This window comes from Lipophrys pholis, assembly GCF_963383615.2.
Source record: "Lipophrys pholis genome assembly, chromosome: 22".
Lineage (NCBI taxonomy): Eukaryota > Metazoa > Chordata > Actinopteri > Blenniiformes > Blenniidae > Lipophrys > Lipophrys pholis.
The window spans coordinates 10,579,349-10,598,905 of NC_137644.1; the positions used below are offsets into that span (position 1 = coordinate 10,579,349).

The 19,557-nt window shown below is 44.6% G+C and overlaps 1 protein-coding gene across 1 annotated transcript in view; it reads right to left on the reverse strand.

Annotated features, from left to right (window-relative positions):
• Positions 1-2,634: 2,634 nt before the first annotated feature.
• The window catches only part of syn3 (synapsin III), a 91,992-nt gene continuing 75,069 nt past the window's right edge, over positions 2,635-19,557 (reverse strand). The window contains exons 7-14 of the mRNA XM_080491806.1: positions 16,473-16,535; positions 13,061-13,203; positions 11,754-11,828; positions 11,559-11,661; positions 5,546-5,677; positions 4,975-4,993; positions 4,381-4,537; positions 2,635-3,893 (exon numbers count right to left, since the gene is read on the reverse strand). Of these exons, the coding sequence (XP_080347932.1) occupies positions 3,770-3,893; positions 4,381-4,537; positions 4,975-4,993; positions 5,546-5,677; positions 11,559-11,661; positions 11,754-11,828; positions 13,061-13,203; positions 16,473-16,535 (816 nt within the window). The 3' untranslated portion in view covers positions 2,635-3,769. The remainder of the gene's footprint in view (positions 3,894-4,380; positions 4,538-4,974; positions 4,994-5,545; positions 5,678-11,558; positions 11,662-11,753; positions 11,829-13,060; positions 13,204-16,472; positions 16,536-19,557) is intronic.

Consider the following 19,557-nt stretch of genomic DNA (forward strand, 5'->3'; position numbering starts at 1 on the left):
GTGGGACAGTGTTGACGGGAACTTCGCCGCATCCATTTCGTTTCTCGATCAAACTGCTTGCTGGAAACTTTGCCCGGACAGACGACCGCTGCTCATTTCACCACCTCCCCGTCAGCACCGCCACTCCGCGGTCCACAGAGCGCCGCCCAACCTGAGGTAGTTACTAGGAAGCAAAGCGAGCGGAATCGGCTCCACGTGAGCGCGAAGCAATGAGACGCCGGGTGTGTTGAGATGAAGCAGCCGAACGAGCAACTCTTTATTAACCATAACTTATCTGGTCATCGAGTATCTGCTGACCAAACAGATTTTAAGCGGCATTTTAACCCAAAGTGCAGTTTCAAAAAAGAAAAGAAAAGTGACATCAAGTTGTTTTTTTTTCTATATCCTGCCAGATGGAGCACATGGTTAAACCCGGCGCTACGACTCGTCTGGAAGAGTTACTGCGGACACAGTGATCAGCGGTTTCGCCGTGATGTCACAGCACGCGAGGGAAACGTTAATCCCTTTTTTTTTTTAAAGTTATGGCTTATCACACTGCTGCATCGCATCCTAGAACTGGATCGAGCTTCACCGGAGAGACGAAGCGATATGATGGAAACCTTCGAGGGGGTCCAGCATTGAAATGCTAATTTGGTCCACAACACAGTGCCGCTGGTTCGAAAACGCTCGCAAAAGTGCCCGACGGAAAGACACCGCGTTAATAATAAATTGTTCAAGAAAGCAAAAGGCACGAGCCCTCAGAGGAAAATATTTTCATGGCTGTGTTGAGATTCGTGACAATAATCGACTCGTATTTTCTCCTCATAGGCTTTAGCATGTTTCGCTGTCTAAAGTTCAATCTTTTAAGTGGGGATTTGTTTCAGTTGAACTGAATTAGAGTGTTTAATCTGAAATCTAAAATTAAAAAAAGGTTTTTGTTTTTTTTAAGCGAAGCAGGATTTTATTGGCTTGGCACGAACACAAAGAAGCTCAACAGCATTCAGACACGTTTTCTTTACTAGTTCACGTAAAACGACACTTTTGGAAAAGCACTGAATCATCCTGATGATGGTGTTCAGCCTTCAGACGTTAGACCTTCTCAGTTATTTGCATATTTAAGAGTCTTTGATTGCTTTCGAACTCGGTTGAACGGAAACGAGAAGCATTTCCATTCCGATCCGGCGTTAGCTTCACAAGCTAACTAGCAATGACCGCTAAGCTCGATTAGAAGTGATATTACTTCTGTCTGACGCATATTCTTCAGAAGGTTTGAAATCTGACACCAATATCACTGTAAACTGGATAATCACTTTTAAAAAACACAAAGCTTGATGGTTGTGTAGAATAGCTAAGTGGGCGGGGCTTAATGGCATTCTATAGCTCCTCCCACTACATATACAGGCAACCAATCAGATCATTCATACCATATATAATTGTATCTTCTTTTTTTTTTTTTATTATTTATTTTATTTTATTTATTTTTCCCATTATGGCCAATAAGTTAAGAAAACAAAAACGAAAAAAAAAAAAAAAAAGTTTGATTGACGCATCGTTTACACGACAACCTTTTTAAAGTGAAAACACAAAACTTTTGTCGCATTTTGGGTTTACACGACGACGGTACTCGGAGTCGCTGAAAATACGGCTCTTTGAAAAACGGCTCCCAAGGTGGGGCTTTTTGAAAACCCTCGGTCACCGTGGAAACGGAGGAAAACGTAACCTTTTGAAAACGCTACAACCGTGTCTCCGTGGAAACGTGGCAGAACACAACTTCTTCAGTGTTTCCTCCTGTGTTGGTGTAAACGGACACCGTTCTCAAAACTATACAGTGAAAACGTGCAACTTTTGTGAAGCGAAAAAAAAAAAAAAAAAAACAGACGTGTTTTCACTTGAAACGTTGTCGTGTAAACGGGGGGCGGAAAATAAGTTTCTCATAAAGTGTCGAGTTTTACAGTTCAAACCAACGGAAGAGCGTCAAAACACCAAACGGAATTATTGCAAAAAGGACTCGCTCCTGTTTTGTAGTGTGATCACCCACACACGCCACCACAAAACACCTTCATGCATTTCAATACGATTATTCACAAAACGGGGCCACCGTCATCATCATCATCATCATCGTCGTCATGTCTTCAACACTGTTCACATATTCAAAGATCCTACTCGTAACATCCTGCAGAAAGACAAATAAGCACGGAGCCAATTCGCTGGTATCGCAGTGATTTTCACGCTCAATTTAAAGACCATCAGATTGGGATTGTGCTTCGCATCGGAAGCTAAATTATACAATTAATCTGCTCCTGTGAGCTGGATGCAACGCTTGCACTGATGTTTGCACCCCAGAGTTATTTTGCATTTAAAAAAGCCCTAACAGTTTAGTTAATAAGACGACAATATTTGTTTTTCTAATACTAAGGACTGCTGAGATTGCTTTTGAATGGACTTAATAGTAAATCACAGGAGAACGTCATGTTTCTTTAACTAAAATTCACATTCTATCTTTGAAGCACTTCTTTACAGGAAATCTTCCAACAAAAAAGACCCGACACTGTTTATATACGGCTTATATATATACATCTAATAAGCCATAAAGCACCTTCTCTATAATGTTCACTTTAACTTGCACAAAAATCTTCTTTTTTTTTTTTTTTTTTTGCAGGAAATCATTAATGAAGAAGAGAAGCGCCGCCTCAGACTGATTTAGAGGGAAACCAACCTGACTCCCAATACAACATTCACTTCCATGCATGTCCACAACAGGAAGAATCAGGAGGACATGTGCTACCACACTTTAAAGAAAAGAAAAAAAGACGATCATGAATTATCGGTAATTGGTTAAAGAAGACGATGTTGAACAAGCAAACACCCCCCCCACCCCCAGTGGAAGCTTAAGTCTCAGCATAATGACATCCTCTCTGTTTGCCTTAACGGTACGACGAGGGAAAGAACTGCAGTGATGGAAGACGACGGCTGGAAGCCAAGACAGCATTTCCCTCACGAAAACCACAACCTCCGGTTTCATTAGAGTTGCGACTGTTATCTGAGGAGCGGGGGTTGGGGTTCTCGGGGGTCTTCAAAAAGCACTTTGGTAACGTTGGGTCAAGGTAGACGAGTCCCTCCGTGAACCCGAGGTGCGTCTGCAGCACGCGGACTGCTGGCTGAACTGTCTGAAGAGATCGCTGGTGAACCGAGACGTTTCTCACGGTGGAATCGGATTCGGGGGTATTGCCGTAGACGTCTTGCAAAACCATTTGGAAGCTTTGCGTCAACTAGTGTCATCAGTAAACGAACGAAGGTAGGAAGAGATTCACTGGTTAGACAGAGAAAACGGTTATACACCAAGCAGTACGAGCGAGATTAGGATTATTTACTGGAATCTTCAAAAAAAAAAGAAAAAAAAAAAGGTTGGAAAAATGCCGTCGGTCGACGAACATGATCGGTTTCAATAAAACACAAAGGATTACGCGTTCAGGGGGGGGGGGAGACAAGAAACAGACAAGACAATCAGGCTGAACAGAAGTCATAGAAAACTGAAAGGAGTTTGGTTTGTTCAATCGACGTCCCACAACACTTAAAACTTGGAAGAAAGGAAACATGTCGACCTCTTGGTGAATCTGACTGATCGCCTTCGGCTGCCGACAGCCGGAAGTCACAAGCATGGAGGAGGAAGGAGAGCCAACAGCGAGTTGGGGAGGTGGAGGAAAGAGAGGCGACTCCGTAAGGGACTCAGCAGTTATCCTGTTTTGCTTTTCTTTTTTTTTTTTTTTAACCTGATGACCGGGCCCAGTCTTTAGTCGGAGAAGAGGCTGGCGAAGGACTGTCGCAGCGAGCGGATGGTCTCGGCTTTGGCCTCGTCGTCGGTCAGGCTGCCTCGTAACGTCTCCGTGAAGGTGTTGGTCAGCGACTGAGATTTACTGTGGAAACAAGAGAAAAGTTGCTTCAATCAAGGATCGGATGCTGGCTATTTTATATTCTCGAGCATCCAGACACAAGGTGACTCACAGTGCAGTATTACATATCAAAAACCAAGACGGGGAAGAACAAACAGAAGTATTTACAAAAGTAAATGATTCTAAGTAAAGTAAAGGATTTTGTAAAACGTGCATCAAACTGAATGGTTAGTATCTACTAATGTTCTTGTACTGCACCTTTGCTTTTATTTTGTGTAATTCAGCCCAGCTGATGGTGGAGTGTGTGAACTGTTGAGTTTAAAAATGACCTGGGATGGATCAAAACACTGCCACCTGGTGGCTAAAAGGTGTTTTTCTGATTTTCCTCGTGCAGGTTCTCACGTGATATTTGAGATTATGGATGTAAAAAGACGGATTCCTGTTGTGACGGCACTAAAAACACACGTGGTTTCTGGATTCGATACGAAAGAGAATCAACTGACAGACTTACTTCAGCTGGGGCGACTGCTTCGGGGCTCCGGGGCCGGAGGAGGCCGGGATGGGCCCGGGCTGGAAGGCCTGGCTGGGGGAGGTGGTGGCGGAGCGGGCTCTCTGAGGCGAGCCCTGGGCCGACTGGGACGGAGAGGCCGAAGCAGAGCGGTGACCCCCTGCAGCACGTGGGCAGACTTTACACATCTGGTATGGGAATCTGTACGAGTCACTGTTGTGTCTGATCAATAAACCTGCACGGCTGCAGAAGCGCTCAATAGAGTCAATAGATCAAGAGTGATGCTTTAAAAGGCACTCACATACTTTGATTAAACTTTACAGTCATATGAAGGATTCCTGTTGTGAACTTGGCCAGTAAACATCTCTGACTTCTTGTTGGAGTTTAATACTATAATAGCTGTAGATGTGCTGGACTTCAAATGACCATATAAAGCCATGTAATGTTGTCGAGATTTTCTTTTTACCCATTTTCCTTCAAATGTGTCCACTAACTCTTTAGTCCAAAGTAAAATATCTAAAAACCAAAACACTTTCCATTCTTACTTGATCACACATTTCGTGGTGGAACATTCGTAGTAACAAAGAGTATTCTTACCTCGTCGAGGCTGTGTGGTCTGTTTAAAGAGGGAGAGATAAGAAGAAAGTATTTATTACTTTATCTCTAAAGTAATACCACTGAAATTGAATATTCTCTCCTCATCAGACAAGAATGGGACATTCTTCACATTATTTATTTAGTTTGAGCGAACTTCTCATATTATTAGTAGTAGTATTATTGTTGTGTTTTAATTTGTAACATGCTCAACATGAAGAGATATCAGAATCTATCTTTCTATTAACTCTCTTCACTTCACAAGCCCTGTCTAAACTTTTTGGAGATGTACTGCAAACAAGCAAATATCTCCCATTAAATGGTAAAATGTCTCACTTTCAATATGTTGATGATCTATTGGGATTAAAATAACATTTTTGGGGAAGATTTGCCTTTATTAATTTGTAAATTTGAAGATGAAACCTACTAATTCACCTGAAACACACATTTTCATGTGTGAATTAAAACTCAGCAGATCCTTCGGATCTCTCTGCACCATTTAGTGATAGTTACTTCACCGCGTCGTTAAAACAAATACGGCAGCTCTAAACCGATGACCTGAATGAAGTCGTACCTTGACAGAAGAAGTCTGAGGCGTGCAAACTCCCAGCAGCACCTGGGCCATCTTGTTGATGACCAGCTCGGTGATGAGCTGCTTGTCCTCCTCCACATGCTCCCCGATCAGCGGCATGGAGCTGTCCATCACCTGCGAGACACCAGAGGAGCTGCTGAGGCTGAGGCTGGGGCTGGGGCTGGGGCTGGGGCTGAGGCTGAGGCTGAGGCTGGGGCTGGGGCTGGGGCTGGGGCTGGGGCTGAGGCTGAGGCTGAGGCTGGGGCTGGGGCTGGGGCTGAGGCTGAGGCTGGGGCTGAGGCTGAGGCTGAGGCTCGCCGCTCTCCACCAGATGGTGATGTTGCAGAGCGAATAGCGAGGGCGGCCTCTGATGCAGGCTGGGATAATGGATTCACTGGTGCCGCGCCAAAAAGCATGAGTCACTTTGTGCCGCTCACAGAGACGGCGATGGGATCTGTCTGCGCCGGGGTCAGAGGCCATAAGCTCTTCCACCCTGCGCTGGCTTTAAATCCAGTTCACCTGCCGGATGTCCAGAGCGGGACTCCGCTCGCTGCCTGTTCCCATCAGAAAAAGCCCCTCATCCTGTATCTGTCCCGCCACTTCCTGCAAACAAGCAACAAACCCGGAGCCGCCCACTCGGCATGTCAACACGGATTCTCACCGAAGGCCGCCGAGCCTTTCTCCAGTTGATGCAAATCTAATCTGTCAGATTGATGTTGTTCTGTGCCACCCTCACATGGACAAAAAACTAAAATTAGACTTTCCAGGAAGATCAAAGTTTGTCGGTAAATATTATGTTGCCGGGGACAAAACTCTCCCGCCACACAAATAATCACCTTAGGAGAGGAGACAACAGAAAAAATAACAAGAAAAGAAACTTTCCCATCACTCGAGCTCACATGTACACACACGTGTGTGTGTGTGTGTGTGTGAGTGAGTGTGTGTGTATGTGTGTGTGAGACAGAACCTCAGAGCACGTGGAGCTCAGACACACACCGTCGTCTTTCCCCAAGAACCAAACAAACGGCGACGGAGGAGGAGGAGGAGTGTGGCTGCTGGTTTCCACTCAGACGTCCTGTGTGGTGCACCGAGCTCTCTGTGTGTGTGTGTGTGTGTGTGTGTGTGTGTGTGTGTGTGTGTGTGTGTGTGTGTGTGTGTGTGTGTGTGTGTGTGTGTGTGTTGGCCCTCTCCAGTTCCTGACATAATCCACGACATTCTGCATCTGAAGAAGTTGTTTTTTGTTTGTTTTTTCTTCTGATATTTAACCAATTTAATTGAGCATAAAACAACAAGATGATGATCAGACGTGGCTTCACACAGCAAACAGACTTAATGCACAAAAAGACGCCACATTAGACATTAGACACCTTTTCTTCTGCAACCTTCATTACCAAAAGAGCCACTTTGGTGATTTTCCACCAAATCAAATTAAACTGGAGCCACAAAACAACATTTAACCTTTGAAATGAGGCTGGCTAATTTAATATGTGCAAAGCTTATCAACGACTAATATAAGGACAAGAATGACGACAATAACAATTCTATATTTTTTCTCAGCAGTTTTGCTCGTTTGTAAGATTTAAAGATTTGAAAAAGAAATACTGCATCGGTAAAAGACTAAAAGCTATAGAATATTGCCATATCACATATTGCCAAAGAAGAAGACGTCTATAATTTTGCCAATTTTAATAGCAATAAAGCCAATAAGGTCATTTTATGATTAAAGCTGCGTTTGAAAAATCCTTTGACAATATAACAAGTGCAGCCAGCTATGCACTATTTCATAAAGAGGAAATTCACACAGTCCGAGATTTAGTTTCTCTTCATTATGTCGGTGTTTTGAGTTGTGAGATGAAAATGGGGGATTTCTTCAAATCCAGACAATAACAAGACATTGTTCTGCGCTGGTTCTCTTTGTTTTTCAGGCCGTTTGATTCTCTCTTGAAAGCCTTTCTTTTTTCTGTCCCCAGCTTCTTGGCGAGGATTTCGGCGGCGAGGAGGGGTGTGGCACGGTGTTCTGGTCAGTTGAGTCATACCCACTGGGGAACCGAGCGGAGTCCTGGCAAACCAGCGGGCCGGGCCCGACTTCAAACGGCGGCGGCGGCGGCGAGCGGAGCCGGGATCCACCCTGCTGATTTATTAGGATCCAGAGTTTTTGGGGCCCGGGCTGGAACACGAGAGGTGTTGTCCTGCACGTATTTTAAACCCTCCGTCTGCACAGCGTGCCACCGCGGCATGGGAAAGTTTACAGAGGACACCACGTGGGGAACGTGCTGGCGGCGGGGGTTACGGTCGCGGCGACGGGACATTCTGAGGAGGATGTTTTGTCAGGGAGACGGCGGCGTGTGCAGTCCTCCCGCTTGCACGCAGTCACTTTATTTGACGTTCCCTTTCCGACGCCGCGTGGCAAACATGTGCAAAAGTTCAAATCATAACAGAGACGATGTTTTGCTTCCTGCGAAATGTCACAATGTCCCTCTGTCCTGGCCGGGAGAAACACTCATCAGGAGGCTGCGACTCTGAAAATAAACGCCCCCGTGTTTAACCCTTCCAACATTCCAATTCAAGGCAATTCGACATTTTTGAGCTGCTTTACCTTTTCTAGCCATTTCGCGGTTTTCTATTTTTAGTCATTCAAACCATTTTAGCTATTTACTTGCTCCACACACTGAAACGAAGTGTCTATAAGTTATATTCGGGCTGCCACTTTTTTGCAGTGCACCCACGCTGCAAAAACTCTAAATCTTACGAACTCTATTAGTCTTGTTTTTAGTCAAAGTGTCTCATCCCACTTGATTTAAGAGAATATTCACCCAAAAAACTTTCAACAAGACAGCGGGACTTCTTTTAATGCCATGTTTTAGGGTGACGGTCTGTAACCTGCGCCTCTGTAAAGTAAAAAAGCATAAAATAACTTAAAAATAGAGGTGGGAAATAAACTTTTAAAAAGAGCCCTAAAGGTTAAAACAGTTAAATGTCAAAATTGTTTAAAATATACTGGGGGGAAAGGGTGAAGCTGCTAAAATCAGGTAGAAAAACAGCTGAAAATGTAATAAAAAAAAAAAGTTTCCCCATCCTGAACTGTAATTGGAAATTCATAAATCCAACTTAAGATCTAAAACTGTATGTGAAACTTTCTAAGCTTGTGTTCATCTCCTGTTAAAGGTGAAACGTGTGTCGCGGCTCCAGCTGAATTTGATTTGGTTGAAAGTCAAAGGCTGCAGAGTCCTGCTTCAGCTTTCGACTGGACCTGGATTCGTCTCTGAACAATCGATACTGTGGCAGTGAACCAGAAAAGCTGACTCGTGTATGTCGGGAGGCGACGCTGGCTGTCTGGTTCCAGCGTTAAACTGTCGTCACGTTATCATCCAGTCCGTGTCACTTAAGTATTACTGCATCAGGTTGTCGAGGCCGATTACACATCGTCGTGTTTGAAGAGTCGTGTCCACGCAGCCTCGTCAGGCTGCGATGTGCCGCGTCATGTTGTGGGACATCGTGTTGCGTAACGCCACATCGCCGTCACCTCTGGATGTGACGACGGGCTGCAGGAACGTGTTAATGACGTGTCTCGTTTCGTCTCATTAGGACGAGGCGTCAGGGCTGTTGTCTTTGTCCGAAACAAAAAGAAACCCCGACGCAGATCCCTTCCTTTAAGGGACTGCAGCTCTTCGCTGTTGCACTTAATTAGATTCCATTAGAGGTGGAGGAGGCGGAGGAAGAGGAGGGGGGAGCGCTGCTGCTCCACCGCCTCACAAGCAGACCAAGTCCCCCGGGGAGCTGGGAGACATTTCCTGGAGTTTAAAAACGGAGGCTTACTTTCTCTCAGTGCTGACCTCACCCAGCGTATAGATAGAGAGAGAGGAGTGATGTCACGCTCGCAGCCTAAATATGGACACGTCAGACGTCCCAGCCCGGCCTGTTTCCTCAGATTTGAAAGCAGAGGAAGCTGGTGCGCAAACTCGGCTGATTACAAATGAAACAACAATTTGCCTCCGCAGTCGTTTCAACCGTTTGACTTCTGTTCTTAAAGCAAAGGAGCGGACCTACACGAGCGTTTATAAAGCGGGACAAGTGAAAATGACGCCGACACCGAGGCGTCTTCCCTGAAACGAGTCCATTAGCAGCTTCTGCAGGTGTTGGAGTTGCTGCTTTACTTTGGGGAAATACCCAGAGCCCAAGGTTTTCCATCATGACATGAATCTTTTTTTTTTCCTCCCACAGCTACTTTACCTTCAAGACTCAAACGGAGACCTGAAACTGGTGATCAGGATTACTACACAGATGTAGAAATGATCATAATATGAGTCCCAGCTCATGGTGAATTGACGCATGTTATCGTCGAATTTGCAGTTCTTGTATACAAATGTCAGGTTTCTTCACCTGTTTTAAAAGAATAGTTCAGTCAAAGTAAACTTCTTAAAGGATTCATCACCTGCTATTCTGACGCATCCAGTCTCCCTCTAATCGATTTTGAATCCATGATTCAAATTCATACCGCAACTTCCTCTGCTCTTGAGAGCACATGCGAGATTTTGCCCGGTACAGGTGTTTGCGCGTGCTGATTGGCCGCAGGAACTGTCAATCATAGCGATAGCGAATTAAAATGAAGATTATAATACTACCATTTACTGGTGCGGCTCACCTGGGACCTGACCTGGAACACGGACACACTTTTATAAATCCTCAGATTTGATCCGCTCCCGATCGTGATTAATGGCTTTGCTCCGTCAACAATTATTTCATTTTCCTGCCGCCGGCGCTCTGCGGCTTCCAGGAAGCTGAAGAATGGAGCAGAACCGTGTGTAGACGGTCCAGCATCCGGTATTATTGCAGCCGTCCTGTGGTTTGGACATTTTAGCCCATTTAGGACACAAAGGATGATTCTAACAGGCTGGAAATGTGGGACTGTTGTCAGAAGCGAGAAGAGGAAGGGTTTCTTTTGGTCCCGGGCAGCGTGAGGACGGATCGTAATGCTGGACGTGGTCCTGCTCATGTCTGCAGGTGCTGACTCCAGTGGAACTTTGACGAGGCGGGGCAACTGCCAGGACTCATGGAGAAACGAGGAACCAACCCCCAAAAACCTCACGCCAAAACGGCCTGGTCTCCTCAGCCCGCGGTTCTGGTTTCAAACTTTAGCAGTAAACCTGCGGCGTGGGCAGACGCGCTGAGTCACCCGCAGGTTCCCCGCTGTTGTTTTCGTGGCGCAGCCTGTGTTTGGTCTACGCACCGATCATGATCGTGTGCCGTCAAGTCTGGGGACTTTGGCCACGATCATGACTGTTTGTCCGACAGACGGCCAGGACTCGGGGCCTCCGGCCGCGGGTCTGCAACCTTTACGAGCAGAAGAGACGTTTCACTTCTTTCCATCAAACACAATTTGTCTGGAGAAGCCAAACATGTTTAACCTTTGAAAAGGAGGAAAAACAAAGCTCTTAAAATGTTATTTATAGCTTTGCCATATCGGGGAAAAAAACAGTTTACTGGGTCGCATTTATATTATGAGTTTCTACAATTTCTCCAGTTTGGAACAATGAAGATTTTATTACGTTTTTAGCCGTTTTACCTTTTTGGCTGTTTCTCTCCACATTTCAAACAGATAAACCACCATCGCTGGCGTTATTTATACTCCATATGCAAAGGGTACGAGCAGGCTGTCCACTTTATTGGAGATTTGCTGTTAAATTTAAAAGTAAAACGACAAACGCCGCCCAGAGGCAAGGCAGAAAAGCGAAGTTGACGGTTCCGTCCACAGCGTTTTGAAACACCTCCGACAGGATGGACGACACAGTGCTGAAGCCGGCTTGTCGCTCGCCACTACCGTCAGCCGGCGGGTAAATCTTTAAGTCCGAAAAATGAACACAGTTTTATGCAGTTTCACCGCCGCTCCTGATACGCCCCCTAGTGCTATAGCAGTGAACTGCTTCGCAGCGCATCCGACTTCCAGGGTGAAGGGACCGGAGACAGTTAATCAACTTTGAGACTGAAGCCGGGGGGGTCTTCCTGAAAACACACTGACCTCGATGATATAGTCGTTGCCATCTTTTCCGTGCACGGCCTTCACAGCGCAGACGTCCAAGCCGCCAAACATCTCGGCACAGGAGTCCACCCACATCCGGTATCTGCAACATCCAACTTTTACTGATAAGGCACTGATTACAAGCCCCGCGACTCGGCACTTTGCTCTCCACCACGTGGAATAAAGAGACTTTACCTGTCGGTCATGGCAATCTGTTCCAACATGGCCGAGCCGGTGTTCGCCTTCCAGTTCCCAGAAATTGATGTTCTCCTAAAGACAGGGAGGAAAACAAAACAAAACCAAAAAACAAAGTGAGCAGGAAATGAATCAACCTGCGTTCCGAGTTGGTCACTCACTACTTGTGGAGCTGAAAAAACAAACCAAGATATGGTGCATTCATCAGGACTTTCATCCATCGTGTTTGTGTCAGGGGCGATTTAAAAGGCTTCAGTGGTGAGGCCGTGGGTGGAGATGGAGATGAGATAAGGCCTGGATACACCCTGCCTCACATTTGTTTAAAAACAAGTCTTAAACGTTAAGAGGACGGTAAATCACGCTCTTTGTTGCTGTGAGCTCGGGTGGATTAAAGAGCGGCGTCCCGTTCCAGATGGAGTAATGGTGGAGGAATGTAACCATCAAAACACAGATGTTAATGAATACAAAATGCAAATACTGTACATAATGTATTCAAATGTGATTAGAACGAGCCTTTAATTGCAATAAAATATATATACAGATTCAAATTATCAACAGAGGCACAGATGACCTTGTTTCTATGTGATATTGCATGTGAAAGGTCATTTGGCCATCTAAAACTGAGCTTCACACGTGAATCTGAGGAAACTTGTGGGAGGTATCGTAAAACAACATCAGGGTTGAGTGTGAGGTTGAGTGCGAGTCAAACAGGAATAATATAAGATATTCCCAAGTGGGGAAAAAATTGTGTGCAGATACAGAAAATATGCTTCTGGGCTCTGAATTTCACTGGAACTAGTAGAGAATTAAACTGTAAAACATAAAAATGACCTGATATGGAGGTAAAAAAAATGGATTTTAGACAAAGATATTTATATATTTTTCTGTCCTTTATCAACAGTTGCTCTATTCCACATTCTGATTTCTTGCTGAAGCGTCCACACTGGTGGGAAACGGCAGATGAATTTCACGATGAAGTTCCACCAATGATCCAAAACCCTCAAAATCTTCCAAAAGCTAATTTTGTGTGAAAACATCAAGATTTATCTCAGATAAGATATAACTGCTTAAATCTTTGAGGTGTAATCATGTGAGAGGTCAACGTTGTTTCGATCAGTCAGCTGAGAAAAAAGAAAGCTTTCCAGCAGCTGGCTCAGGCTTTCAGGGCTCACTTTGAAAAATAAACAGTCTTATTCAAACACTGCTGTGTTTGTGGTTAATTGCGTGAAGTAATTAGAGGCCTGGCGGGATGCCGCCTCACACTATAGGCTTTCATGAGCGATGACAGAACCGCTGTGAACTCTTACATGTAGGCCTTGTAGTTGTTGCCGATCTTCTGGATGCGGATGTCGTACTTGGACTGGACGAAGGGCTCGGTGGTGGCGTACGTCCCCGCCAGTGCCACCACGCTGGTGATGTCCTGGAAGTCCTGCTGGTTCTCCACTTTAATCTGCAGGGGGAGAGACGCGGCTTGTTAGCGAGCGGCTAATTACAGAGGACGCCCGTCAAAGATGGCGGCCGGCTGCTTCAGAGTCCCCCACAGGAATCTCACACTTGTATACAGGCGGGATAATGAAGGGTCCCTGCATGGAAACACCGTGAGCGGCGGCTTTGAACTACGGCGCCCCCCCCATCAAGTTATTCCACTGTTGACATACACACACACACACACACACATACTCATTGACAAAACATGTCTGTTGTATTAAAGGTACTTTCCTCTATAAACTTTCGATAATTAGGTAACAATTCGGTGCGATGCGCTCACATAGCAGGGTAACAAATATTTGCCCGTCAGTGGGAGTTGGAGGGGAGACGGACCAGGTTCTACTCTCTGCCGGATTCATTTCTCAGGAATCACCGAAGAAGTTATAAAACGTAACTTTTGTTTGCTCAATAAAGACGTTCAGTGAATCTGTCGCAGTGATTTATGAGGTGCGTCCCATCAGGTCCCGGGAAAAGAGACAATCCTAATGATCAGTAGCTTCGGTTTTACAGTCTTTAATGACAAACAATACAAAATGATGAAGTCCAGGCCTTCCACTCGCTCATCGGTGTGCCATCACAAGCAAAGACAAACCAGAAGGGGACAAACAGGAGCTTCTGTGTTCTTCCTCTGGGAATCGAAGTTCTCCACTTTGTTTTTAATCTGTGACGGGGATTTTAAAATGAAACCAACCAATTTGTAGGGGAAATGAGTTTCAGCTGAGAGGATTCTTTTCATTCATTTCAAAAGAAACAATTGTGTTTACCTTGATAGCGTATTGTTCTCTGCTTGCATGTGTGTGTGTGGTTTCACTACAAAAACAACCTACAGTGCCACCTCATGGCCTGGCATGCTAATGACATCAATTTCAGAGTTTCTGTCGTTGCCATGTTAACGCGAAACTTTTCTGAAATGAACAAAGCGTTGGAACTTGGAACGTTGTCGTGTAAACTGGGCCGAAAATCTATTGAGCCTTTGTGAAAATAATGTAATGTATCCTGAAGTGAAACCAAAGATAAACTTGTGTTACCGGTTATTTATCTATTTATGGATGACTTCCTGCTTTGTGTCCTTTTAAAACGTGATCTCATTTTCAAACAACATTAGAAGGGTTGTGTTTGTTGCTGCCCGTTTTTATTTTGGGGGATTAAGTAAACAACATATCGGAATTAGTTTCTTTGTAAGAAAAAAAAATAAATACAAAGGAGGAATGGAAACACACGAGACGCTTCGACATGTGACAGTTTGTGAGGTCTTGGGAAAACCAGCTTAATAGTGTGTTTACAAGGGTTTAAGTGTTTTGTGCACTTTCACGCAAACGACACACACCCTTAACTACAGCAGAAAAAGGACGACAAGTGGTTTGGGTGGAACAGAGAAATCCCGGGGAGCTTTAAAAAAAAAAAAATGATGCAACCCTCTGAAAGCGAGCGCGAGCCCCGGCGACAGGGAAACAAAGAGGGAAAATCTGAGCGAGCGGGGGCCAAAAACAATAAAAGCAACACTTTAATTTTCGAAAGAAGGATGGGCGACTTTGATGGTTAATGTGGTGATGTTAACAGCGCTGTCACTTTGATGGGGAATGACAGTGTAAATGCTCGTCAAAAACCCACAAATGAAGCTAAATGAGTTACTCAAATAAGCTGAACAAGCAAGTGGAACAAAAGCAAATTAGATTTTCGCTATAAAATTGGATGTGAGCTGATCTGGATCCAAGCCACAAGTGCAAATCTATATACACAATGTATATGTAAGTTAATCCTACATAAAGAACATTCTTGTATTTTACATCTTAATTACACGAAACCATTGATCATTCACAGTGCTGTCGGAATAATAAATGAACCTTCTGCTAATGAAGGCCAGAGGAGCTCATCTGAGCCAAAAACCTTGGAACTTTCTGGTTTGTCACAAAGGATCTGCTGATCAGTGCAACGTTTTGAAGACCTTCGATTCAGAGTTTGATGTCTTTTATGACTAATTCCAGCAGAAAACTAAGGGATTTCCAAGAGTTCCTTGTACATTTCGTCACTATAGTCAAGAGAAGTACAAGTACAAGTTCGATAAGTAGATTCCCATTTGACTAATGGACCCAAGAATTTTATTGTTGGAGCTATTTGGTCTAACTAGAATCACCCACAAGGGGGCGCACCCCACACCGGGAGATTTTGATCGTCATCAACCCAGGAGGCCAACATCATAAACACGACTCTGTTGAATTGAGCGGTTATTTGGTAGCAGTTTGCCATCAGAATCGGAATCGGATCTACCTTAGATTTTTTTCTCCAATTAAATTAAAAGACAATTTAAGGGAGACTGGATAATACCAGGTGATGACTCCTTTAACACTGCCGTCATAAGGTCTGATCTTGATTTTGAGGCTGGATTGTTTCGACTTCCAGATGTTATTGAGTCAACTGAAGGCCCCTCTGCCTTAATGTCTTTATTGGCAGTACTTATAAAGGTTCAGAGGATTGTGAAATCGTCACTGCCCTCCAGTTTGTCTTCATCGACGGAATCTAGTCTCGATGAGCTTTTTGGGGTTTTAAACCTGGTTCAGGACAGTGTGATGGTTAAATCATTCCGTACCGACCTAAAGTCCACATTTTGTGTTCTGTGAGGGTTAAACAAGGTCCTGCCCTACATGGGCCTTCCAAGTTCCCCTTGAGCCTTATGGGGAAACTCTATAGCACGTCTGGCTCCCGAACAGGAAACCAAACCCATCCAGACAGACGAGGGCGAAAGACGTACACACAGCCTGAGAAATTAAAAAAAAAAGAAAGAAAAAAAGAAAGAAGATGAAGTCTGTGTGAACTTTTGCCTCGGCTTTATCTGACGTCTCCATCTCCGTCTTTGAATAAATACATGAAATGTAGTGAATCACATTGTGGTCGATGTAACAGCAGAGGCGTAAGTCAGACTACAAGTCACTGAGAGATGCTTTGAACTCGTCACCCAGACTGTTGTGAAAGAAAACTTCCTCAGTAAGATGCCGGTGGAGGGGATTTTATCGAGCCTTTGTCCCAATCAGATATGCACACGCAGAGTAAATACGAGGACGCATTACACACAATGCAGCCGATCATAGACGCGATATTTCTTTTTTAAATCACCGACTGGTGTTACTCCAAGAAGTGGAGGTGAAATATGGATTCAAATCATTTCAAATGATCAGTACTTGCATGGATTAAACTGATCGTTATGTCCACGTTTGTGTGTTTTGAGCATCTCACCTTTCCCATGCCAGCATGAGCGTGTCCCATTTTGACCACCACCGGGTAGGAAGGGGTGTTCACCTGCAGACAGAGAGACAAAATGAAACCGTTACAAAGGTAATGCGGTGCGACAAGAAGAGATTTGACTGAAAGAGACCCGCTCAGTAAATCAGCTTCGACTCAATGATTTAAAAGTCTGCTTAATGTAGAATGAGTTGGGATGAGGAGGTAACAACTCAAATATGTGGGATACAAAGTGCAACTTTTTGAAAACACAGCAACTCTGTCCCTTTGGAAATGGGAGAAAATGAAACTTTTTGAAAATGTAACAACTCCGGAAATGAGGAGAACGTAAGTTTTTTTTAAAAACACCCTGACTCCTTCCCTCCATGGAAACGGAACGTCTCAGAAACACTGCTACTGCTACTGCACATGAGCACGACGGCCGCCGCAAATAGATTTTCTGCACATTTACAAATGGATGGACAATAACAACATGAAACGTTGTGATGTGAATGAAGCTCGAGACCAATTAGTGAATCCGAATTTCCCAAAAACATGGATTTCGGTCCAACTGGTGACTTGAAATTAAACCACAGAATGAAGTGTGTTTGGTTTACTCTGAAGGACAGCCGACCTGTCCAGGGTGTATCCTGCCCTCGTGTAGTACAGAAGATAGAGAGACGCCGAACACAAGCTGTAAACACTGGTGACATAATCAAATCTTTACAGCTTCAGGCTTTCTGCTAAATTTAAGTCAAATGTTACCCCCCCCCCTCTCCCCCCCCGAGGGAAGCAGCTCTTTATCAGCTCACACTGGAGGCTTCCTGTGTGTTTTAAAAGGGCAGGAGGTTTATCAGGGTATGTTTGTCATTACAAAAGACGACTTTGACATTTCTTACAGCTGCTTACCAAATATCTGTGATGAAATAAAAAAATTAAAAAAAAGTTAGAATAAGTTAAGAGATTGAACAGGCCTGGAAAGACTCGCTCACACAGGGACCTTCAGAAATCTGCTGGCAACTCTAAATATACAGTACAGACATGTGGTGAAGGCCACACTCAGACACAACCAAGAATCAGACGAGCATTTCCTCCGCAGCCCATTCGGATGTGTACACCAAGTGTCCAGGACCGTAGCCTTGTAAAGAACCCACTCTCATGCCATCCCACTAAAACTCACAGCCGCCCAAGTGTGAGGAGGAGTCGGAAGAATTATGTTTATTACACAAAAGAGAGAGGTTCTGGGAAAGCTGGGTGGAAGAGGCCCGGCTTATAGGAACAGGTCTGGACCGAGCAGACAGACCGCAAACGAGCCGTTTCTCATCGTCTGTGGGAGTCGAGAGGATGAAACTGCCCCGTGGTTCACGCCTGATAAACTCACTGATACGGTCGTTCGGCGGAGGCGTGCTAAAGAGGGACTTTTCCACTTTCAAAAGCACGTTCCTCACCCTTGTGTGAAAAAGCGAGCACTACCGGGCACGAAGAACGACGGTACTCATTTCCCAATCGATAGTCAATTACTGATCCGACACGGATACTAAAGAGAAAATCTCACCAAATGTCCAAATGAGGTTTCAGTCTTTATTCATATAATAAACTGTTCAAACTAAATGAGATCCGAATAGAGCGAAAAGGATCCAAAAGACTTTATAAGCACACACGTTGGCCCCGATCAATAGTGGACTATGGAAATAGTAATTAGTTATTGATTACTTCTCCAAGAAAGTAATCCAATTACTTTACTGACTACCTATTTTCAAAAGCAATTCGTCACTTTAATAATTACTTTGTTACTGTTAAACAAGCTGAATAATAAATCGACAGACCTTTCAGCTTAATGTTATTCTCTCTGCATATCCCATCATATAAATCGTTTAAAACTCATTTCATTAGTTTTGCTGCAGATAAAAGTTTGAGTGCCGTTTACTTCTGAGACCGACTGCCTCCTGCGCTCCATGTCATCATGGAAGGAAACGCAACTTTTCTGAAACGCTGCTTCTGCGCATGCGCGCCACGGCCGTAGTGAACCGTTCAGGTGTGTGTAGATGAAGAATGGCGGCCTCCAGAGCGTCAAGACTCCCTGTCCTTATTCTCCTGGGACTTGCGGCGGCAAAACAAGTGTCTCCACAGGAGACGTCCGTGGGCACTGCCAGGTGAAGCTGATAAGAAAATAAACACTGTAATCCAACAAGTTGCAAGGCCAGAGGCAGAGGGCCAAATCACGCATGGAAAGACGGGATCAAACATCTTAGGAGCGCTGCTATCATTCCATCCAAACCCTCCCCGGCAGTCGGGGCAGGACTACACATCCTTCTCGTTCTGAGCGCGGCATCGGACCGACACGGAGCCGCTCGAGGGCGTGAGCGCCGCTTTCGCTGACAGCTCCTGACAGTTCAGGGCTGGCCGACACGCTGCCAAGACAAAGTGTACTCTAATTGTGTCCATTATCACTTTTCCGAGTGCCAGAAAACATGAAGACGGAGGTGAGGGCGAGTCCAAAAAGCCCTCTTTGGAACACATTTCCAATTTGCTTCACATTACAAGTGATTACATGACGGGAGGAACATCCACACTACGGATAGCATCTGAACTGTTGGAGGACATCGACTGAATTACGGCAATGAGCAAATGGTTTTGATTTATTTTGAATAAAACTACAGCATTTATGGTCTCGTCTCCAGACACAGCAGTTCATTGCGATCCCTGTCAATCCATCCAACTTCTTTCCTGATTAGTCTGCGTCGACTGCAGCAGCAATATTACGTGTAGCATTGGCAACTACAGAAGTATCTCACTTCTTATGTTGAGTTTTCAAGTTGCAGTAACAAAAAATAAATAAAAAAACACGTCAAACTTTGAGCAACATCAGCTGGTATCCACAGTATCGTCCATTTCTTGGTACTTTTTGTTATCAGTTCTCAAATTTCCAACAATTTCATGAGTGACTCAGGCCCCGTTTACATGAAGCAACTGAAAACTCAACTTTTTGAAAATTGTCTCCAAGGTGGAACTATTTCAAACTCTCTGATTCAGTCTCCATGGAAACCGGGGGAAAACTCACATTTTTGAAAATGCTGCTCCAAAAAAACAAAAAAACAAA